This window comes from Panthera pardus, unplaced genomic scaffold (assembly GCF_024362965.1).
Source record: "Panthera pardus isolate Hobbes unplaced genomic scaffold, ASM2436296v1 HiC_scaffold_11, whole genome shotgun sequence".
Classification (NCBI taxonomy): Eukaryota; Metazoa; Chordata; class Mammalia; order Carnivora; family Felidae; genus Panthera; species Panthera pardus.
In genome coordinates, this window is record NW_026526666.1 from 94,374,087 (window position 1) to 94,397,800 (window position 23,714).

The 23,714-nt window shown below is 59.1% G+C and overlaps 1 protein-coding gene across 1 annotated transcript in view; it reads right to left on the reverse strand.

The window, feature by feature from the left end:
* Nucleotides 1–529: 529 nt before the first annotated feature.
* The window catches only part of PADI1 (peptidyl arginine deiminase 1), a 39,515-nt gene continuing 16,330 nt past the window's right edge, over nucleotides 530–23,714 (reverse strand). The window contains exons 2-16 of the mRNA XM_019461532.2: nucleotides 22,568–22,748; nucleotides 21,312–21,384; nucleotides 20,632–20,693; nucleotides 19,188–19,305; nucleotides 18,914–19,039; nucleotides 17,064–17,236; nucleotides 16,811–16,914; nucleotides 15,688–15,811; nucleotides 15,163–15,270; nucleotides 13,475–13,626; nucleotides 8,343–8,487; nucleotides 7,456–7,549; nucleotides 6,388–6,467; nucleotides 5,521–5,646; nucleotides 530–2,623 (exon numbers count right to left, since the gene is read on the reverse strand). Coding sequence (XP_019317077.2) covers nucleotides 2,390–2,623; nucleotides 5,521–5,646; nucleotides 6,388–6,467; nucleotides 7,456–7,549; nucleotides 8,343–8,487; nucleotides 13,475–13,626; nucleotides 15,163–15,270; nucleotides 15,688–15,811; nucleotides 16,811–16,914; nucleotides 17,064–17,236; nucleotides 18,914–19,039; nucleotides 19,188–19,305; nucleotides 20,632–20,693; nucleotides 21,312–21,384; nucleotides 22,568–22,748 — 1,900 coding nt within the window. The 3' untranslated portion in view covers nucleotides 530–2,389. The remainder of the gene's footprint in view (nucleotides 2,624–5,520; nucleotides 5,647–6,387; nucleotides 6,468–7,455; nucleotides 7,550–8,342; nucleotides 8,488–13,474; nucleotides 13,627–15,162; nucleotides 15,271–15,687; nucleotides 15,812–16,810; nucleotides 16,915–17,063; nucleotides 17,237–18,913; nucleotides 19,040–19,187; nucleotides 19,306–20,631; nucleotides 20,694–21,311; nucleotides 21,385–22,567; nucleotides 22,749–23,714) is intronic.

Genomic DNA, 23,714 nt, shown 5'->3' on the forward strand with positions numbered 1-23,714 from the left:
TCAAAAGTGACTGAGTGAGTAAGTGAGTGACTGGCAAAGGGTGCAATCGAGGCAGGAGCCAGCGTGTAGGATGCGAGGGATAATACTTTCAGGCCCCTGAAATCAGACCACCGGGTAGCTTGGTAACTTTGGAGGCAGGAATGAAAGGCAATCATAGTGGCCTTTGGCCCTGGACACAGGTCCCGCTGGAGAATCTCCCACCTCTGCCAATAGGGCCCAGCACACCTGTCCTCTGAGGGCTGGAAGAGATAGCCCAAGGAAGGGAGAAGAGGTGACGAGGTAGGACCCGCCCCTCGCCTGATGCCCATCTCAGCGGGGCAGTTGGCCTCAGAGCCACGGGCCTGTGCCAGCCATCCTGCTGAATCAGCCCGCCTGGCCGGCACTGGCCCCGGGGGTTGTCCCAGCCAGCAGAAGCTAAGCCAAGGAGCTGGCAGCTTGGTGGGGGGGGGGGGTAGAACTAGGATAGGGCTCCCCTCCCCTCCCCACTCCTCCCCACAGCCCGACAAACAGAAGCTGAGGAGGCAGCCACTTGAAGAAACGCACGTTGACATTTTTATTAATCAGGTAGGAGGCGATCCATCACCCGGAACATTCTCAGAGGGGACATCGGGCTCTCCGACAGCTCCAGAAGCAATTCCAGGGCTTCCCACGCTCAGCGCAGGTCCAGAAGGCTTGCTCCCCACCCTCCCCATCTCTCTGCAACCTCCCTCCACCCACAGCCTTTCCCTGGGGAACCTCAACCCTGGCCGCATGCCCGTGGGCCCCGAAGGGCCTCCTTGCCGTCTTGGCTCGGGCTGGGCTGTGGGTCATGGTTACGAGCAGAAAGTGCAAAGGTTAGACCAGGAGTTGGCACGTGGGGTCCCACAGAGTCTTCCGGAAGGGGAAGAACCCAGGTATACCCCCCCGCCCCCCGCCAGCCACCTGAAACCAGAGCAGCTCTGTCTTATCCATTTCACGCGTCGGGTGTCCACGGCAGCCTTGCCAAGTGTTCCGTGGCTAACAGAGTTTGACCGTGGCGGGCTGGCTCAGTCTCGGTCTTCCCAGGGGCCACTGAAAATCTAGGAGGCGAAGGCCCAGGGCTGATAGCCACCGCGATGGCCCCAGGGGCAATGGCGGGGAGAGGGCAGGCTGGCCACCTCGCGCCCCTGTGTGCCTGGGACAGGGGTCACCTCTCACCCGGCACTGGCCAAGCCCGTGCATGTCCCCGTGACCCCACCTGGGGCCAGGCTATTAACATCCCCTCACCCCCATGGCAGCTCTGTGCCCTGTATGGGAGGGGACACACGCCTGCCGTGGGGGTTTCCTCACAGGCGAAACCCAGGCTACGGGCAGGGTCTCCGGGTTGCTGAGAGCGACTGGGCGAGCCTTCCCTCCCACGGCCTGCAGGGCGAAGGGGAATAATTAAAGACTATTAAAGGAAATTAAACCCCACCCTCCGAGATAACCTAATGGCTCCCCCCCCACCCTCTTCTAACATCTGGGCTCCTATCCCCTGTGACATCTGGAATGGCCAGCCCCCTTCACATCCAGAGTCCAGAATCCGAAGCGGGGAGACCTAAGACACGGAGGCCAGGCCCCGCCGTTTGTCCTCATGCCTCGGCCCCCTCTACCATTCTGGCCTCCCGCCTGCCAGCCTTCCTCGCGTGTGCCCTTCTGAGGCCTCTCTCTGGCCTCTCAGCGTTTCGGGGCGGAAGCAGCCAGCACTCGTAATTAAAGGCCTTCTAAACAGGTAACAAGCACCCTTCTGAGGACGGAGTCAGGTATTAAAGGGTTTTTGTTGCCTTTTCTTTTTAAAGCAGGCCCCCAGATGCTAGGTTTTCCCGTCCTTATTTGCCTCTATAAATATGGCTGAGGGGTGCTGGGAGGTCACATCTTGAGGGTCCCCTGCAGGAGAGGACAGCTGGTCGGGAAAAGAGGCTGCCTCGCCTCCCTGTGCCTGCCCTTACAAGAACCACAGATGGCCTGGACCCAGGCCCCTGCCTCTGAGCCCAGGCCCCATGGATGCCGTTCCCGGTGCAGACCCGCGAGAGGAATATCAGAACAGAGGGAGAGCGACTCAAAGTCGGGCACAGCTGCGGCCACGCACGGCTGCCCTTGAACGTGCTAAGGCTGTTGCTCTTTTCCAGAACCTCTGGGAGTGGCGGATCGGGAAGAGGGAGGGAGGAATGAGGACAGTCCCTCTCGGGCTGTGCAGGCCACTCCAGAGGTGAGGGTGTGGGCGTCCGTCGCTGCGTCCCGGGGCCTGCGGTGGCCAGCACGTTCGCAGGCACCCGAGGAGAAGCGCCCGAGGCTCCCCCACGAGGACGGGGGCCGGGTGGAAGTTCCTCGCCCCCTTCCCTGGTGGGGCTCCCTGGCAGGTGGGCAGAGGGGACGGCGGGTGGAGGGGGGCTCAGGGCACCATGTGCCACCACTTGAAGGAGAAGGGCCGCCGGCGCACGTTGGTGCCACAGTGGATCTCCCCCAGCAGCTCGTGGTAGGACAAATAGTCGTCAATGAAGATGCAGCGGAGGCCCAGCGGCTCCAACAGGGACCGCACCTTCTCCTCCAGGCAGCAGCGGCCGTTGATGATGGGCCCGAAGGGCTTGGGGATGCCCAGGTGCTTGCCTAAGACCACCATGTTGACCTGTAGACGAGAGAAGGCAAGAGGGAGACAAGAGGGGACCCATCCCCAGGTCCGACCCACCTTCCCCAGCATGCCCGGGCCACCAGGACTGGCGCTGCCTCAAAAACTAGGGTCCATGAAGAGAAGAAATGGATTCACGGTTGGAAGAGAGGATTCATACCAGGTAGGGCTGCCAGAAACATGCATGGTAACTCTGTACAAATGAAAGTCACCCCTTCCTCCCACGCGGTCTTCCATCCATCAGAAAGTTGTCGGGACAATTCAGGGCAAGATTTTACCTTCCTCTGCCAGAAACCCTGTACAGCAGCTATCTACAAGGTCGATGGTGTGAATGTCTTTCTAGGTTTGGTGCACTTGTACAGTGCACAGCCTGCTTCACTCTCCCTGGAAGCCCTGATCGTCGTCATGGTTTACTGAACATCTCCTGCACGCCAGATACGTCATCACTATGCCTCACAGCCTCCCTGCGAGTCGGTGGCAGGGAAAGGTTAAGTGACATAATCCAGGCCACACAATCAGAGAATGCGGAGACTGAACTTTGACGTGGGGCCAACTCACGCCCAAACCCATGCTCTTCATATGCTGCCAGAGTGTGGCACGGTGGCTGCCTGGGGAGCTGAGGAGTTGGGACAAGGGGCTGGGAGCCCTTGGGGGTGCCTGTGTCTCCAGTGGCATGTCTGCTTCCCCGGCTGGGGGGCCCTAACACTGGGGAAGGGACGTCTCCCCGGGGCAGGGTATGGAAGTGTCTTAGAGAAAACCTCGGCCCCAGATGGGTGGCCAGAGGAGCTGTCCTTGGTGCTCAAAGGGGATACGCTGAACCTGCTGTCTGGAGGGGAGGGCTGGGTCATCTCAGCATGGGGTGGCCTGCCCTGGGCTCTGTGCCCTCACGCTCTCCATGTTCTGGCCCCTCACCCTCCAGACTGCCCTGCAGGGCCATCCACAGCTGGGATCAACATGACCCTGGAGGGTCCTCTGGGGTCAGTCCCATGGCCTCTGCCCTGAGCTACCCAGTTGCCCCCTAAGGAGCCAGAACGTGCTGGGTAGTAGTGGGACAAAGGGCAGGGAGGGGAGCCAGGTCCGTTTCTTCCCACATGAGGACTCAGGAGCCTGGAGGCCACTCACTTGCTGGATGACCTCAGGGGAGTCAACCACTCTCCTCTGAGGGCCCGTTTCTTCATCTGACAAACGGGTTAACTGAGTTCCCTGTGGGCTCTTCCAGTGAGGACACACCAGGCTCCTTCAGCAGGGTCTGGGTGGGAGCTGAGAGATTCCCACAGAGGGGGGCTTCCACCCGGTGTGGGCAAGGCCACCGCCCAGAGAGGGCCGGCCAAGGTCATGAGCTCTGGCCAGAACCAGAGCCAGGCCGCCCCCTCAGCGCCCCCCTGTCCAATGGGGCAGCCACTGGCCACACGTGGCTGTCGAAATTTAAATTAAACAGAAGTATAAAGTTCATCCTTTGGCCACACTAGCCACATGTGAAGACCCCCATCACCACATGTGGCTTGGTGGCTCCCCTGTCCCATCGTGCAGACGGAGAACGTTTCCATCGTCCGAGAAAGTTCTCACAGGCAGCACCGCCTTGGAGGGTCGGTTCTCAACCAGGGCGATCTGGGCCCCAGGGCATTTTGGTTGTCACAGTGAGAGGAGAGCGGCTGACACCCAGCGGGCAGTGGACAGGGATGCCACCGCCATCCTGCGATGCACAGGACGGGGCCCCCACGACAAAGGAGTCAGGCCCAGACATCAGTAGAGCCGAGGTCCTGCCTTAGGGGCCTCTGCCAAGACCCCGCAGCGAGGAGTCAGGAGTGCGGGGTCCCGGCAGGGAAACCCTGCCCTGTCACCGTGCCTCCAATCAGGACCTCGGGACCCGCTCCCAACCCTTCGCTTGGCCGGTGCTGGTGCCGGGGTGGGGGGGGGGGGACTCCAGTTACAGGCCCCAGGCTGAAGAGGGAGGGTCTCCCATCCTGGGGAACCAAGCCACGAGGGGCCAACAGCCTGACATCCCTTCCCAAAGGCGTTAATGGTTGTGCAGCCGATAGCATCACCAGGCCCCTCCCAGAGGCCACACGGGTGACATCACAGCTATGCATCGGCTGTCAGCTGCCTGACTTAATGACAGCCAGGGAGGCAGCCACCGTGGGCCCGCCTGCCCGCCTCAGGAGCCGCACCAGGGAGCAGCCGGTGGGGTGCGGAGCAGAGCAGGCGGCTGGGGCCCCCCGGGAGTGAGAGCTGGAAACACTGAAACCAAAACAGACTTCCTGTCTTGACTTGGGAGGGAAACAAAAAGCCCTCAGTGGTGGGGGCCGCCCTGGGCACTGACCCACGTTCAACAGCATCCCCGGCCTCCACCCACTGATGCCAGTAGCCACCTCCCTCCTTGTGGCAAGAAAAACAAAACAAGCAAGAAAACCTGGAAGGCAAAATCGCCCCGGTGGAGACCCCCCGGGCGGAGATGTCCTGTACCCGCACAAAAAGCAAACACACACCGGGGCGCCCGGGTGGCTCAGTTAAGCGTCCAACTCTCGATTTTGACCCAGGTCGTGATCTCACAGTTCGTGAGTCTGAGCCCCGCGTCGTGCCCTGTGCTGTGTCAGCAAGAAGCCTGCTTGGAATTCTCTCTCTCTCTCTCTCTCTCTCTCTCTCTCTCTCTCTCTGCCCGTCCCCTGCTTGTGCTTGCTCTCCCGATCTCCCTCTCAAAGTAAATAAATAAACTTAAAAAAAAAAAAAAAAAAGGAAACACACACCTAGAGATCCGCCAGGCCCGCCCCGGTCTCTGTGCTTGTCTCTGCCCTCGGACAGGAAGCGCTTCTCCTCTGGAACCCCAAGTGACACCCTTGCGGACCCTGCCAGGGGGCCCCGGGGACAGGAAGTGCCCCGTCCTGCTTCTGCGCTCTCACCATGTCAGGGAAGAAGGCTTCCGCATGGGAGCCCTTCAGGAAGAAGAGCTGGGGGATGTCCACGATGTCCTGCTCGGTCAGGCCCAGCTCCTGCTTCAGCACCTCCCGGTTCCAGTCGATGCATTTCTGGGGGGGGGGGGCACGAGGAGAGGCAGCGGGCGCACCCAGTGAGCCAGGGAGGCTCTCACGCTCGCTGAACGCCGGCTGCGCGCCGGGCCCCGTGCAGAGCCCTCTCGCCCTCGTGCTCCTCAGGTCCTCCAACAGCTGGGTGCCACTGCCCACCCGCAGATGGGGAAACTGAGGCTCCGGTGACCTGCCCGAGGGCACAGAGCTAGGAAGCTGCACAGCTGGGATTTGGACCCAGGCAGCTTCTAGTTCCAAGAGTGTTTGTGGCCGCCCCCCCCCCCCCATCCCAGCCACAGCGCGGCTCACACGTCTGTCCATCTCAGCCATCTCGGAGAAGGTACCAGGCTCCACACAGGAGACGTGAGGGGCCTCTGCGCCAGGCCCTGCACCACGCCCATGGCGGGCGTCAGCCGGAGACCTCCTCCCACCCGGTCTCCTCCTTGCCGGATCCCCTTGACTCCCACCCACCCCACCCCTCATCCCCACAGGGCCCCAATTTCTCATCTCACTCAGCTTCTCCGGAAACTCGTCATTTCCCCCAGACCAGAGCTGGATCTCCCCTCACCAGACCGGGAGCTCCCTGGGGGCTCCTTTGTGCCTCCTCCATCAGACTGTGCGTTCACGGCCGAGACCTGGGGCTGAGCCCCATACTCCCACTCCATCCCAGCGAGTCCTGGGGCTGCTTCTCCTGGGAGGACGGGGACCCCCCCAAGAGCAAGCAGCGTGGCCTTATATCCTCACCTGTGCGTAGAGGCTGTCCCTCCTGAGGCGACTGTCGGCCAGCATCTCATTAATGCTTCTGTTCACTTGGTGTCTTAACCCTGCAAGAGAAGGAAGACAGTATGAGGGCTCAGGAAGGACCGCCCAGGGCTGCCTCCAGGGCCAGGGGGCTGAAGGATAGAGAAAGCCAGAGACCCAAGACCCTGCTGCGCCCAGGGTCTGACTGCCGGTACGGCCGGGAATTCCTGGTGATGGAGCCCAGACTCTTCGGGAAGGGACTCCCGACTCGGGGCCTGATGATCACGGTACAGCTGCCATTACTGAGCACCCGCCATGCTCTGGGCACCCTCCTAAATTATCGTTCATCTTTAAAACAACACCAGGTGGGGTAATTATCACCCCCCCCCATTCAGATAAGAGGAAACTGAGGCCCTGAGAGGTTTAGAACGCGACCCTGATCTCCCAGCCATGAGTAGCGAGATCAAGATTTGAATTCAGGTCTCCAGTTCTCAGATGAGAACACTGAGGTCCGCGGTGGGGAAGGGGGAGGTGCTCAGGGGGGCCAGCCAGGTCCCGAGTAGGTCTGGCAAGCCCCAGAGGCAGGTCCCCAGAGGGGCCCCGACCACCCACCTGGCTTCCCACCCCTGCCACTCTCGAGCCCCCGGCCCTGCCACATCCCGGTGACAGCCCTGGGCACGCCACCCCTCTCTGAGCCTCTGGGGAAAGGGGTTGGGGGCGGGGGCGAGATCCCGCGGGGTGTGCGCTGTGTCCAGTTGTCTTCCTCTCCTGGGGTGTGGCCAGGAGCCGCCCGCTCTTCCTGAGAACGTCGTCACCTTCTGTGGGCGCCTGGGGCCATCCACCGGCCTCTTGGCCTCCCGGCCTTGGCCCAGTAAAGGGACAGCGCTCATCGTTAGCTCCCAGGTGAGGGTGTTGGGAGAATTAGTGATGGCCGGTTCTGAGCTGAGGGATCCAAGCGAGGCGAAGGGCCCGTAAACAGAGCACAGCCACGCAAGGCATGAGAGGTGCTCAGGGCTGGCAATCAGAGGGCAGAGGCCCCACGCACGGGGTGACTGGGTCATCGGCACTCACCGTCAAACTGGGCCGCCTCCCCGTACCCCTCCTCTTTCTTCTGTTGGAACAGTTTGAGGCAAGCGATGGGGCTCGCCAGAAGCAGCCGGAAGCCCTGGCACAGAGGAAGGGAGAATGGCTCGGTGGACGGGTTCTCCCCGAGATGCAGGAGACCCCAAACTCGGGAGGAGGCCAGACCACGCAGGCGGCTCCCCTCTCCCGCTCAGTCCCACCCGCCAGCCACAAAGCACCCCCGGGCAGCATCCCCTAACCCCCCAAGCTGGTTCACACTCCTGGGGCCTTTGTCCAAGATAATCTCTTGCCTGGATGCCCTTCCTCACTTGCCTTCTGGGGAACTCGGTCACTGGTCACTGGGAGGCCGCCCCTCCCGGGCTGCGTGCTCTCTGAGGTCTGGGCCCCTCTCTCTAAAGTGGTGGCAGCCGAGCGGTCCCAAGCCCTCTGTCTGGGTCTGGGTCTTACCCTACCAGTAACTGTCCTTCCGAGCCTCAGTTTTCCCATCTATAAAATGGGGTCAGCGAGAAGCGTACCCGCCTCACGGAAGTGTCAGGAGATCAAATGAGTTAATACACACGCACATCATAGATGCCGAATGTTACCAATTACTATCCGTGTCATTCCTGGGTCTAGGCTGAGAGGTTTGGATCAGGGCAAACACCCAGCAAGTGTGAGGATGGGTGTATGAGCAGGGGGGCCAACGAGTACCCTCCGGAGCTGAGCTCTGACCTCCTCCAGGAAGCCCCCTCTGATTAACACCGCCTGGTTCCCCGGGTGCCCGGACTCTGAGCTGACCACGGACACGGGCGGGGAGCTGATTTCAAGTGGCTTTGCCCTATCCCATCCCATCAGGTCGGGGAGGAGCAGAGGGGGCTCAGAGAGAAGGGACGCACCTTTTGGTCAGAGGTGGGCACAAAGCTCAGGAATTCGTCCACGTGGCCCACGGAGAGCCAATCGGAATAGAGCTCCACGGGCGCCTGCACCTGCTGGGCCTGGAGGAAGTCCCGCACCACCTTGGCCATTCGCCTCCCACCGGACCTGGCCCAGGAGGGAGACAGCAGGGTCACCAGTGCCTGCTGACTGCTGGCTCCCTGCAGGCCCCTCCTGAGCATCCCACCTCTGTGCAAGCCTCACGACAACCCTCTGAACGGGTCATCTTTGGGCCCCGGCCCCCAGGTGCTCCCAGCAACTCACTGTCCCTCCGGACCATCATTCCAGAGAGTTCATTCCCTCCTTACACCAAGGCTGGGAAGGCCCTGCCCTCTCCTGCGCACTAAAATGAGTCAAATGAGAGAGCTCCGCTTGTCAAAGACCCTCACTTCCCATCCCGGGACTCAGAGACATTGACTCTTTACCCAGGATGCCCAGTCTCTGGGTCAAAACATGACCAGCACCTGGTGAACCCCTCCCTTAGCCCAGAGTTTCCCAAAGTGTGGGGCCTGGACCACTCGGGGGGCAGACTCGGGGTGGGGGGCAGGCGGTGCTTGTTTACAAGGAGGGGTCTTGTGGCGTCTGAGGGGCTCAGTCAGTTAAGCGTCAACTCAATTTTGGCTCAGGTCATAATCTCACTGTTCCATGAGTTCGAGCCCCACATCGGCTTCCTCACGGATGGTGCAGAGCCTGCTTGGGATTCTCTCTCTGGCTCTCTCTCTCTCTAAATAAATAAATAAACTTTATTTTTTTTTATTTTTTTAATGTGTATTTATTTTTGGTGGAGAGAATAGACAGAGTGTGAGCAGGCGAGGGGCAGAGAAAGGGAGACAGGATCGGAAGCGGGATCCAGGCTCTGGGCTGTCTGCACAGGGCCCGCCGCGGGGCTCGAACGCACCAACTGTGAGATCACGCCCTGAGCCGAAGTCGGACGCTTGACCGACTGAGCCACCCAGGCGCCCCTACATAAATAAACTTAAAAAAATAATAATGACTCATGCGCCAGAGAAGCCCTGTCGCCATCATTTTGTGTTCAACACGGTCTGTCTCGTCCCCAGCAGTTCCCGAAATGGGCTCTGGGTATTTGCAAACCACCCTTTACTAACAGAAGGAGGGGCTGGGGTGGCCTAGGACAGGGAGTGGGTCTCGGGAGCCGGGGTCCCAGAGCTGTGGGAGGAGTCGTTACCCAAAGCTGCCTGCGCCTGTGTGGAGCTCGACCCTGCCTCAGGCAAGGCCATGTCCCCATTTCGCAGATGAGGCAGCTGAGGCCCCGGAAGTTCAAGGGGGTGACTTTTCCAAAGTCAGAACAATGCGTTATATACTCTGGGCACTTTCCACCTGCCCCTGGCACAGGTAGCCATGAGGAAACACGCATACGTATGTATAGAGATTTCTTCTTTCAATATGTTTTACCAAAAAAGGCATCACATTCCTTGACCTTGCCTGCTTGTCATGGACAAGCTCCCCAGGCTGCATCGAATCTGGTGCCTTCTACCGTAAACAGAACACCATCCAGCCCCTCCCTCCTCCCCTTCTGCCACCGTCTGGCCCAGACACCCTCCTCCTCTAAATAATCTTAGTGGCTTGCCCCTTTCTCTGGTCTCTCTGCTTTCACCCTTTTGCTCCCCCGCAGTCTAAACGGATGGAGAGTTTTTAAATATGTCAGATCGTCTCCATCCTCTGGACAAAACCCTCCCACCACTCCCCTCTCCCTCACTGTAAAAGCAAAGTCCTCAGGACAACCCGCACAGCCCCTACCCATCCCTACCACCTCCCTCGGTCCACCCTCCTCTTCATCTGCTTCGTGCTGGCCATGCTGGCCTCCCGCTGCCCCTTGCACATACCAGGTACATTCCTGCCTCAGGGCCTTTGCACATGCCGTTCTCTGCACCAGGAACTGTCGCCCACTCCCCATCTGTCATGGCTCACTTCCATCTTTCCTCAGGTTTAACTCAAATGTCACCCTCTTTCTCTACGAGCCCTTTGAAAATTACAACCGTCCCTCAACCCCCTTCCCAGATTTATTTTTCTTCTTGGTATCAGCTGGCATATTTGATATCTCATTTATTGTCTGGCATCCCACCAGAATGTAAGCTCCGGGTGGGCTGGGATGTTGTCTACGTTCACTGCTGTATCCCCGGCACCTCTTACATAATAGAGGCTCAGCGAATGATGTGCTTCTGAACAGCTTTTTTCAAAATGCTTTAAAAAAAAAAAGTGGTTTTTTTTTTTTGAACAGCTGTGTAATAATCCCTGGTCTCTATCACTCAAATATGTCATAAACAAAGATTAGAAGGGAGACCTGACAAACAGTGACAAATGACAACGCTGATTTGACTTGGGGGATAAGAGTGTAGCAACTATTTCCTTGTATTTCTGTTATGTTGGTAGAGGGCCGGCAATTTAAAAGGAGTTCTTAAACACGGTGAGATGGTGGAGAAGCGCTGGACTCCAGAAACTTCTCATGGGCGCAGAGTGGCAGGCATCAGAAACACATACGGTGGGGGAAGGGACAGAGCCCCGCGTTGTGCTGCCCTCTGCCTGGAGGCTGGTGGGGGCGGGGGTGATGGGACAGACCCGCTCTTCAAGTCACATCAAAGCCACCACTAGGGGGCAGAATTGCTCAAAGATGATTTTAACTATGGGGAGCCAAGCAGAGAACAGACCTAGGTGCTCAGAGAATGATTGTGACACTTACTGAGCACCTAGTGTGTGCCTGCCTGAGGCTCCTCCCACTAAGTATCTTGCTTAATCTCCATGAGTCCTCTCTGATGTACGTACAAATAACAGGCCCAGGTCACGATCTGAACTCTGCCCCGCTAAGCTCTCTGAACTCATCTCCCATCAAGCCCCTCCTTGCTCATGCTCACTCTGTTCCAAACCCCAGGCCTCTTCGCTGCTCCTCTAATGTCTCCGCCACACTCCTGCCTCAGGGCCTTTGCACTGGCCATTGCCAGTCCTTTGCACGCTTTCCCCCCCAAATACCCCCATCTTTGACTCCCTCATTTCCTTCAGGACTTTATTTAAATGGCGATTTCTCACCAGGGCTTCCTTGATCTAACACACTATATTATCTACTTACTTGTTGAGTTTGCTTACTGTCCGTTTCTCCCTGTTAGAATGAATGCAGGCTGTCTGTTTGTTCACTGCCGAGGACAGAAAGAAGCCAAGACAGGAACACAGGACAGAGGGTTACTTTTGTTTGGAGTCCAGGGAGGAGACCTGGATCCTGACTATTCCACTAACTCGCTGTGCGGTCCTAGCCGGTCGCTGTCCCTCTCTGAGCCTCAGGACCCCTTCTGTTTACCAAGGACCTTGTTCCTGGTTTTCAATACAATGGTCAACGAACTGGCTCACAGCTGCACTGGAGGCCCCCACTGTCCCATCCCTAGTCCTTGCTCTGACCCTGGGAGCTTCTAGATTGTTTCTTTTATCTAGAGCTTCTAGATTGTTTCTTTTATCTAAGCCTGTGGGAAGTCTCAGTAAATATTTGCTGAATTGGCAAATGAATGCGTGAATGAGTGCACTCACTTCGCTTTTCTGAGCCTCAGCTTCCTCATCTGTAAAATGGGAATAACAATCGTCCCAGCCCCATAGGACGGCTCTAAGAATTAAATCGTAGTAGGTGATCGATAACTTCTGTCCGATAAGTTCCAACCTGCTTCAAAGCAGACCCACTGCTAGGGGCCCGGCTAAACAATACCTAAACTAGTGGGGGATTCTTTATCCCCACTAGTGCTGATTTTATAGCCAGCCCAGAGATTCTTAATGGACCCATTTCACAGACAAGGAAACTGAGGCATGGACTATAAACTAATGTGTTCATTTGATAAAGTATCTGCTGCACACTGATGTATATCCCTAGTATCTTCAACAGTGCCTGGCACATAGTAGGCATGAAATAAATTGCTTCAAATGAATTAACTGAGCACCTACTGTGTGCCGGGTATACCCAAAACCACATGGCTAGTATATACAGCAGGGTCAGGACTCGAACTCGAGTCCAACTGTGCTCCTTCCTCCTGGGTCCATCCCCGAAGTCCAGGATTCTACCCAGAGGCCCCGGCGTCCTCCCGCCTCCAGGGCTGTGGGCAGGATCAGATCGCAGAGTGGTGTCTGAGCCTGAGTCACCGCCAAGGTGAGCACTCCTCTTGCTCTAGCCGACCTTAGCCCCGGGCCCCCAGCTACGTGCCTGCGGTTGGTGCCAGGAAACCTTGCCTCACCTGATCCAGAGCCCTGGGGCCACCAGGGTCAGCACTAGGGGCTGGGTGACCTTCCTATGACTGCCTGGCTGCTCTAAATAGTCAGTCAGGGCTTGGGGACTTGGGGGAGGGGCAAGCTGGGCTCACCTGGTTTCCATGCCAACCCCACACAGACGAGAAGGTGGCTCCGGTGCCTGCAGCGGGCTTCATCTCCAGGCGGGAAACAGGGGACCCCACCAGGATCCCCGCACAGCTCACCGCATTCTGTGGTGGCCCGCAGCAAGGTGGGGACCCATTCAGCAGGATACTGTCACCTGTCTGAGCACTAAATCCTGGGCACCTTGTTTCCTGCCTGATGACAGCTGTCAGGGGGTGGGGCGGGAGGGGGCGGGCACCCACCAAGTCACCTCTGTCACCCGTGTCTCCTGACCAGCCACTCATTCACCGGTAGCCACAGGGTGACCCCGGGGCTTTTTAAGCTATTGCTAGAACATCAGCTATTTTGACCTCCTGCTGGGAAAGGTCAACCTGTCCCTCTCCCGCCTCTGCTCCAGCTGGCACATCACCTCCCCAGAACCCCAGTGTTTCTAAAGAAGCTGAAAATCTGGGATTTTATGGAAGGCCTCCCCGCACATACGGAGTCGGTGACTAATTACACTCACGAAATACTAGGCAGGCCAAGAGACCGTGGGTCAGTCGTTTCTGAGTTTTCCCCCAAGATTCTATGACCTTTTAAATCTAACATTCCAGGACTCTGGGTCTTTGACTCCAGGACTGAGCGTGGGACTTAAGACCACCTCTGAGCCTGGAGACCCGTACTGGTGGTGAGGGAGCTACAGGTGGGCGCCACGGCGGTCCCCCGCGCCCTCCCACCCCCCGCCAGGGCCTCTCACTTGGGGAAGCTGCTGCCGATGAGGATCCGGCCCAGCGGGTACTCCTTGCCGCCCACCGTGACGGGCGGGCTGACGTCCAGGTTGCCGAAAGAGTCAAGGCTGGAGGCACCAGCGAATAGGATCTCCCGGGTTACATATCCAAAGTCGGGACCCTAGGGGAGGACCAGCAAGCCCCCCACCCCAGAAGGAGGGGTCAGTTGGGACAGGAAGCGACAGCTCTTGGCAGGGGTTGGGGCGGGGGGGCGATTAACGTCCACAACAGAGTAACTAGAAAATCCCCAAATGCTGAGAGATCAGGCACCACGCTTCAGAAAGAACGCACGGGCCGAAGAAGGAAGCCAGGGGGAAACGAGGCAAGACTTTGAAGCAAAAGATGATAAAAGATACAGCACACTAGAACTTGCAGGATGCTGGTGAAGGTGCACCTGCTGGGGAGCCACCCATAGGTCCGTACGCATAGGTACGGAAGAGGAGAGGTCGGAAAAATCTTCGCTTCCGTTTGCAGCTGGGAAAAGAACAGCAAATGAGACCCAGAGAAAGTGGAAGGGGGGACAGGGCAAAGACGAGGGCAGGGTGCCTGGGTGGCTCAGTGGGTTAAGCGTCCGACTTCAGCTCGGGTCGTGATCTCAAGGTTCGTGAGTTCGAGCCCCGCGTCGTGCTCTGTGCTGACCGCTCAGAGCCCGGAGCCTGTTTCAGATTCTGTGTCTCCCTCTCTAGACTCTGTCCCTCCCTGGCTTGCTCTCTCTGTCTCTCTCTCAAAACTAAATAAACATTTTTTTAAATTGTATAAAAAAAAAAAAAAAGATGAGGGCAGGGATCAGTGGAGGAAGCCCTGGCCAGGTGAAGCCTGGGGTTGGGGTCAAGCCCTTGGTCGATTCAGAGTCACCCCACAGGGCTCATTGTCACCTGCGATGGGACTGGTCTCTTGGCCCCTCTAGGCTGAGGTAAATGCCCCTGCTCTGTGTGCCCACAAGTTCCCGGGCATCTCCCTCCCAGCCCCCACCCTAACACAGGCATTGTCCTGGCGGTGGGGGTATGGGAGCTGGTAAACAGGCTGCAGGCCTCGGGCCCACCTCGAAAGGCAGTTCAGCCTGGAAGTAGGGGTGTGGAGACAGCCCCTCTGGTTTTGCACCTTGGTGCCATAGCTAGGTGGCATGGGGTCCATTACCTAACCTCTCTGAGCCTCAGGAAAGAGGGAATAAAGACAGCAGCTAGCCACATGAGTGGCCGTGTAAAGTCAGGGCCGCACGGTTGCTGGGGCTGCTCTTGTCCCCAGCCTGCGCAGAAGAGGCCGCATGGGGCCTGGCACGCAGTAGGTGTTCAGAAAAAGTGTGTTACCCCAAAAGAGGCCCCACCTCGTAAAAGCAAGAGTCATGAGGGCTCACTACTGGTGCATTTCCCCCATGAGGCGGTCTCCCCAGGACTGACCCCTCTGTCGACTCCCCAGTGGGGGAGAAGGGTTCCCCAGGACGACTTTGCTGGCCTGCCCCACCCAGAAGGGGGAGGAGGATTTGCATGTTGTTTGCAAGCTATTTGCATGTTCTGTCCCAGTCCCCCCACTGACTCCCCGTTTCCCCACCATTTGTGTCCTTTTGGCCCCCCTAAAGGACCAGGACCAGGGAAGACTGATTACAGGGTCCTATTACAGAGCCACCCAAGGGACCTCCCCTCTGCCCTTTGCCACATACCAGGATCCGCTTGTAAGGGAAATGCTTCAGGCCTCTGTTTCGGGGGGAGTCAAAGACCACTGGGAAGGCCTTGTGAGGGGCCTCGGTGTAGCCAAACTCCATCTCGTCCTAGGAGGGGAGAGGAAGAGATCACAGTGGTATCCCCAGCGTCGTCTTCCTGACACGGTGAGCCCTGCCCCCAGACTTCGCCCAGGGCGGTGCCACAGATTTCCCCCAAGACCTGGGGGCACGGGGGCCAGGGATGGAGGTGAGGCCTCTTGGGACCCCAACTGGGAGAGGACTCTGTCTGGGACCCGAGCATTCGAGGGAACAGGAGAGACTGGAGTGACACAGGCAGTGGGGAAGCGTTTCCGGAAGCTGCCTGCACCTCGCCCCGCCCCCCACCCCCCTGCCCTGACCGAGTCCTGGCTTCTCTAGGGAGACCAAAGCTGTGCAGGCTCCATTTCCCAAAGTCGGGGTGAAGGACAGGGGCTCAGGCCTCCCAGGCCACCCCTGCTCTTTCCCCGGGCCTGCTCCCGTACCCACCTGGATCCAGCGGTCATTTCGATTTTCAATCTGAGGGCAGATGATCAGCTTGCAGTTGGCTTTCAATGCTAGGTCAGACATGTCTTCCAGAAATTTCTTATTTGAGCCATGGGAGTCTACCACACTGCAAAACCCAGGGAGAGGGGAACGTAATAGTGACCTCTGGCGGTGGCCTGGGTCCAGTCGGCACTGGGCCCCATGTGGCCCCTGGGTTTCGGGGTTCGAACACAGCCCCCGCCCTAGAGAAGGCAGGTGATGTCCCCACATCATATCCGGTGGTAGGTGCAAGGGGCGGGGCAAGCCCAGGTGGGTGGAGTGCAAAGGCACCCAGGTGGGTGGAGCCCAAAGGCACCCAGGTGGGTGGAGCCCAAAGGCGGGCCACCAAAACCAGGTGACAGCCATGGAGGAGGTAGCCCCGGGGACTGGGTTAAGGTGGCAGCCAGGGGGCAGGGAGCCCCCTCTACTCCTGCCCCTTTGGCCTACGCAAAGGAACCAGGGTGGGGTTCGTGAGCAAACGGAAAGAAAGAATTCCCCTCCAAACACCCACAGAGCAAACCTGTTTCTCTACACCATCCCGGCCTTGTGACTTATGTTCCAAGTCAGCTGCAGCCCTTCCCACTAGTCTGACCTCTGACGCAGGGGCCTTGAGTAGCCTCGCCCATCAAGGCCCACCTGTCCATGAGGGGACTGATGAGGATTCTGGGCCACACAGGACTAGGATCCCAGGCTGGGCCAGGGCTCACGGCAGACACCAGCAGCTGGGTCCCGTGTTCTCCTCAGCCCCACAGCACCCCACGCCAGAGCGAGGCTAGGACTCCCACAACCTCCAGCTGCCTGAACAGGGCCTGGTCTCACTGCCCGGACTAAGTCTGAGCTGTTCCAGGGCTGCTACAGACAGGACAGGGTAGAGGCAGGGGTGCTGAAGCTTGAGCCGGTGACCTCAGCTGGGGGCCTTAACCGACCGGCCCAAGCCAGCCTGCTGCTATCCCGTACCCAGCCTGCGCCCGTGGGTGCCCTCGGTGAATCCATCCAGTGAGTGAGGGCCCAGCCCTGGACACGGCATTCTGTTCCTGTCTCTACCGGTCCAGAGATGGTGGGATTGCGCAGGAGGGTGAGGCCTTACCTGCAGGCGTACAGCTCCAGGGGGGGCTGGGTGTTGGGGGTCATGATCCAGGGGGCCACGCGGAAGGCCACGGTGTCTGTGAAGAGGGGCACCTCAGGCAGAGTCTAGGGGGCGAAATGAGGACTAAGTGGGCCCTGCGGGGAGCCCCATCAGGCCTCAAGATCCCCCAGCCCCCAGCCAGCCCGGCCCCAGAGACTCCAGACTGGTCCCCCAAACCCTCAGCCCCCATCCCAGCCACCGGCACGGTACCTACCCCCGTGTCCACCAGGCTGACACTGAGGGAGACCAGCCCCAAGAAATCAACGTCGGGGAAGGCGAGTCCCTCCACAAAGAAGCTGATCTTCCGCTCCCCCGGCTGCCGCTCAACTTCGTAGGACAGACGCTGAGGTCCCAGTACCTGCTTGTAGTCCTCAAGGGAAGTCCCACCTAGGGGGAGCCAGAGTCAGGGGCCAGTGCTGGGACAAAGGATGGGAGGAAGGACACCAGAGGCCCGGAATCCAGGGCCGAGCCGACTACACCTTCGTGTTAGATCTACTTGGCCGCTCCTCTCTAGCTCGGCCACGCGCAAGCTGTGTGACCTTGGCTCAGTGACTCAACCTCTCTGAGCCTCCGTTCCTCGCCTGTAAAATGGCTGGCAGCATCTCTTGGGATCAGCATAAGCTTTAAGTCAGATACGGGGATAAAAGCAGGCACCACAACAGGTGCAAAATACCCAAATGCCCATCAATGGAGGAATGGGTGAACAAAATATAGTATGTCCACACAATGGTATGTTTTCCACCCATAAAAAGGAATGAGGCGCTGACACCTGCTACGATGCGGGCGAACCTTGAAAATATTATGCTGAGTGAAAGGCCAGACGCAAAAGGCCACATACTGGATGACTCCGTCGACAGGAAATGTCCAACATTGGTAGATCCGTAGGGACAGAAAGTGGCTAGATCAATGGCTGCCTAGGACTGGAGGCAGGGGAGGGGGAGTGACAGCTGAGAAGAATGAGGTTTTCCCTGGGGGGTGATGACACTGTCTAGGAACTGGACGGGGGTGGTGTTCGCACAGCAGTGAGGACGTGTCAAGGGCCGCTGAATTATCCACTTTCAAATGGTTAATTTTGTACGACGTGAATTTCACCTTCATTTATTTATGTATTTTTACTTTTTTTTCATGTTTATTCATTTGTGAGAGAGAGAGGGGGGGGGGAGACAGAGCACGAGCAGGGGAGGGACAGAGAGAGAGAGAGAGGAGGACACAGAATCCGAAGCAGGCTCCAGGCTCTGAGCTGTCAGCACAGAGCCCGACGCGGGGCTCGAACTCACAAACCGCGAGATCGTGACCTGAGCCGAAGTCGGACGCTCAACCGACTGGGCCAGCCAGACACCCCCCCACCCCCCAGCCCCTGCCTTCATTTATTTTTAAAAGTGCCTGGCCCACAGTACTTCTGTCCTGTGCCCCTCTGTCCCCCCCCGAAGGTGTCTGGGAAATGTCACCCTGGCATGCTCTTATTCACAGCAGGAAAGGCTATCGGTTGACTGACTGAGACTTTGCTCATGTTCTGGTATCACGGTGTTTCCGAGCGGGGCGTCTGCCTGAACTTCCACCAGGGGGACACGAGGAGGAACGTTCGGGCTCCCGCCAGGCTCATTCAGCCACAACAACAAGTTCTGGGTCAGTTTGAACAGAGGACAGTAAGGAGGAAGAGGGAAGGGAAGAGGAGAGACCTCTTGCCATTTATAAAAAGGAGTAAAGGCAGCTCAGGGTTCAGTTCACCCAGCCTGGACAGAGCTCACCCCGTGCTGACCGACCAGAGGAGGGGCTCTGGAGACCTGGGTTTGACGCCCGCTCCACCCCAGTCGGCTGGGTGACCTGGAGACGGTGGATGCGTGCGCCTGAGCCTCAGTTGGCCCCCTCTGTAAAACGGGACTCGTGTCGGACCCTCCTTCTTAGGTAACACGCGGCGAGCCGCTGGAGAGGCTGTTCATCAGCGGTAGAGAGCGTTATGGAAGATGCCGGGAGCGAGCGGGGATAGGGGTCAGAGAAGAAAAGAGCTTGGGAAGCAGAGAACGAGTGGAGCAGGGGGGAGAGCAGCCCCACCGGGCCACTCACCCCTAGCGCAGAAGACCCCCACTCTTCTGGCATCAGGAAACGGCACATTCAAGACCAGCTTGTGGCTGTCGAAGAGGCTGTCTGGGCCGTCGCAGCTCAGCACCATGGGGGACATGTCCTGCAGGTCTGGAGAGAGTGGTACCTGGAGACCACTCTCCCTGCACCCCACCCACACGCTCCCCCCTCCACCCCGCAAGCCTCCACCACCCCACGCCACTACCCTGGACACCACCCCCCCCCCCCCGCCACGCACACACACACCCCCGTCACACACCATCCAGTGTTGCCAGCTGGCTGTTGGTGAGGTCGGGCCCCGCGGACACGACACTGTCCCGGTCACAGTTCACCAGCAGGACAGCCCCATAGCCCTCAGGGCCCCAGCGCCAGGTTTTCTGTGGCAAAACAAGAGACTGGGGGGTCAGCGGGACCCGGATGGCCTGGGAAGGGGCTCTGGAGCTGGCTAGAGCTGGCTGCTTCTTTGAAATGGAGACTGCTGTATTCTGGGTTTGCTTAAAGATTTAAAGAGGCATCGTAGATGTGGGGACTGGAGTTTCAGGTGTCTAGACCCAGATCCACCCCACTCTTGTATAGTGAACAACCTGGGCAACCATACCCAGGGGCCTCACCCGGCCATCACACTGGAGGAGGAAGGGTGGTGTCGCCATATCCAGAAACAACCTCCACCAACCTGCTGAGCTTTGGCCCTGACTGGGGGACAGAGGCTACCTCACCCTGACCTTGATGGGGCTGGACAATCCCAGGGGAACTTTCTCCGTCTCAGCACTCTCCTGGGCCCTGTCGCATAGACATCTCTGGCACCTACCCTCAGTCCTGCAGGCCCTGCAAAGAGGTCTAAGCTGAGGTGGGAAAGATAGCTGGAGCCCCGCCTCTGGTCGCAGCTCTCCCTGACACACCTCCACTTAATGCCCACCAGACCCCACAAGGCACGGCTCACTTGCCCCATTTCACAGAGAAGGAAAGAAATGCTCTGGGAAATGAGCCTTAAGTCCCATAGGTCAGATTCAAACTCCTATGGGGGACTTCAGAGGGCCATTGCTAACCCATATGGCACTCTTGTCCACCTTTCTGGGTAAATGTTGCCCTGTGCTTGGGCACTAGACATGACTTGTGTCATAGCCCCACTCACCCGCTTAGCCAAGCAACCTTGTGCAGTGAACAACCTGCGCAGCCATCCATGGCTACCCTTCCCCATCTTGTCCTCAAAGCCTGTCCCTGTGGCCCAGGCTTTCTCTCTAGGGTCTTTCCCTATAAACTATACCTTCTACCCTTCCAGGATGGCTTCCAGATACTTGCCCTGCGGTAATGTCTCGAACTCACGCCACCCTCCTCCTCACTCTCTGGGGTCTAACTGAGGCTGTCGCCCCAGCCTCCTCTGTCAGAAGCCTTCAGTCAGTCACTCAGCGACCTTTTATGAAGCACCTACCACGTTTGGGGGTCCAAATACAGCCAAGGAAATAGAAGGCACATCAAGCAAAAGACCCAATCCCAACTCCAAAGTGGCACAAGAGAGGCTCAGAGAGGGTCTCACGGGAGTCACGCAGCATGTCGATCGCACGGTGGAAGTGACACCCACCCGCGCCCGTTTGGCAGGTCCCCACATGGGTTCCCTACACTCTCGGCTACCACAGACCCTAGGACCCACCACCCCCAGGTTTGCCTGTCGACCGCTCCATCTGGGGGAGCCAGGAGACTGTCACCTTCTCGTCGTGGTTCCTCTTCACCTTGCCCGTGCGACCCGTGTCGACGTCCAGGGACACGTCTGAAAAGGGATGGAGTGGGGCTGCCAGGGGCTCACCCGGTCCCGTCGTCAGACCCATGACATCCCGGCCGAGGCAAGCTTCACTCATGAGACCCAGGAAGCCCTGTTCTGGGGACCATACCCAACGCCTGGGAGGACGGGGGGCCGTGTGGCCGCGCCCCCTGGTTCTGGATATTGGAGGGACCCAGTCTCGGGCTCTTGACGTGCATGCTCCGGGCGGCCCTGACTCTGGCAGTTGGAACGAGGCCCGGGTTCTAGGTGCTGGCTCTGCGGTCCTCGGAGCCTGCTGCCCGGGCTCTGGCCGAGGGCAGCTCGTGGCTCAGGGAATCTTGGGGTTCCGACAGCGTGACATGTGGGAGAACGGCCTCCAGAGAAAGGAGCCCTATGGTGGGTCTAGCTGGTGACCTGTGGGCAGTGCAGTTTCTAGATTCTGGTGGCCCTAAGTCTTGCTGGGTCTCCGTCCCTGAGGTTCTAGAACGAATGGAAGGCCTCTGAAGAAGCTCCTTGCTGGTGGAGGAAGATGGCCATGGGCCTTGCACTGAGGGGTTCCCCTAAGGCCCTCAGGGGGGCAACATGGAGGGGGGAGGGGATATAGGGGAGGGGGGGGGCAGTACTTACCGACAGCGGTAAGGTAAAGCACGCTGTGGCCCAGGGTGCCAGCCTCCTGCCGCCCGAAGTAGGAGACCTTCACCTGTGGGGACATCGTCAGCCCTGAGCCAGCACGGCCACCCCTTTAGAGGTGGCAGCGGCAGAGGGAGTAGGAGGGACGGTCCTGCTTAGAGGTGGGGACCCCTGGGCACCCCAAGACGCTCCCCGCCGCAGAAGGTCCAAGATTCACAGTCTCCCGGCTTGGACTCAGGGCTGCCTTCCCTGCTAGAGAGGCTGTGCCTGGCTCCCTGGTCCAGGGCCGGGCTGAAGAAGCAAGCAGGGCCCGGCCGTGCGGGGCGCATCCCAGAGGGAGCAACGAGACCCTCGGGAATCCGTGGAGACGTCAAAGAGGACGAGGGAGGGAAGGGGCCGCCGACGCCATTGACGGAGGCAAGTTACTCGGCCTGTCTAGCCTTCTGTGTCTTCATCTGGAAAATGGGACATCCCCCCAATAAAAGCCAATGGTCACGGCTTCTCCCATGGCCCGGAATGCACGCCAAGTGCTCCACCAGGGGGTCCAGGCCCCCAACATGGCCCCAGGAGTCCAGGCCCATTCACAGTGGGGCCACTCCGGCCCCCTCCCCCCACCCCTGCGGGCATGCAGCTAGGAAGCAGAGGAGGTAGGATTTGAACCCTTGGCAGGCTCCAGGGCCCCTGCTCTGGAGGGGGAGAACAGCCGCACAGCCTCTGCCTCTTGTCTGTCGGGGGAGAAAGGGCCAAGTCAGTGACCCAGTGGGTCGCCGTGCGTGCCGTGGGTGCCCGGGGGTGAGTGACGAGGGCGTCATCCGTGAAGGAGAGAAGCCTTTCTTCTCCCTTCGCTACGGGGACACACACACACATCCAGGAAGGCACCTGCGTCTGCGGGCACGCGCGCATGCGCGGGCCCGCGGTGTTGCTGCGGGGTCCCGCCCGCTACGGGGGCTTGTTTCCGGGTCTGTGTGTAGCCCGGACACGGGGCTTAGTGGGAGGTGCTTGTGAACTTGAGCGGACGCGCAGGCGGGCCGTTTTTATGGGCGTATCCATCCGCGCGTGTACGTGTGACGTTGCCGTGCCGGGGTGTGCTTGCGTGTGCGGGGTGTCTGTGGAGCTGTATCGGGACGCGTTACGTGGATGGAGGTGTCAGAGGGTGATACGTGGGTGGGGTTGAGCTTGGGTGGGGGTTGGGAGATGCAGCCTCTGACTGTGGAGACGAGGGCGGGGAGGTGGGGGGGGGGGGGGGCGCTTACCTTGAGATCATGTAAGTCCTTACTGGCCGCGTCCACGGATACGGTCACATCCACGTTGGCGTCCAGGGGCCAGCGGGTCTTGCCTGTGGGCACTGTCACCCGTGCTGGGTCATAGATCACGAACACCTCCACTCCGGGGCTCCCGGAGACTCCGAAGGTCTCGGCACCCTTGGGCACATCACTGATAGAAAGGAGAGAGGACAGTTTCCGGGGGACTCGAGACGGAGGCCGCAGCAGGGTAGTGGGGGCTGGGGCAGCCAAGCGACACAAGCCTCAGCACCCCCTAACCTGCCACTGGCCAGGAGACCAGCCCAGCTGTGCATCAGGCAGCCTGGACTCCATCCCAGCTCCCCACTGATTCCCCAGGACCCCGCCCTGGGCACCTTGTCCTCTGGCCTCAGTCTCCCTGACTGTAACCTGGGGGGTTGGAGCAGAGCATTGGCTCTAGTGACAGGGCCCCTTCAGCGGACCCCAGGTGGAATCCAAGAGGCAGCGGGGCATGGAGCTGAGCCACGGTTTTAACCCCCGCACGCTGACAGTGGTCCCCGAGGCTCCAGAGAGCGGAGACCGCCAACCTCTGGAGTCCCCACCCCCCACCCCAAGGCTTCCCGTTCTGATACTTGCAAATTCTCCAACCCAATAGGGAACCCACTTGGCCATCCACCTCTCACCACCTGACGGCCGGGCAGCCTCCTCACTGGTCTCCCTGGCCCCACCCGTGCCCCCTCTGTTCCACACACAGCACACTTGAGCAGATTGTGCTGTTCCTTCGCTCAAAAGCCGTGGCTCCTGTCCCACAGTAGCTTACCAGGCCCCCTGTGATATGCCCCCTGCCACCTCCCTGACCTTCTCCTCCCCCACTCTGCTCCCCCTCATCCTCTCTGCTCCAGCCACATTGACCTCCCTGCTGGTCCATGAAGCTGCCAGTCTGTCCTGCCTCAGGGCCTTTGCACTGACTGTTTCCTCTGCATAGGATGTTCTTCCCCCAGATATCCACAGGGCTCATTCCCTTACCCTCTTCAGGGTTCTGCTTAAAGGTCGCCTTCTCAGTGAGCCCCCCATCACTCCATTTAATGCTGCACCTTGCCCCCACCTTCTCCCCCTCCACCCTATCTCTCTCACTCCGCTCTGATAGCTAGGCCCCAGG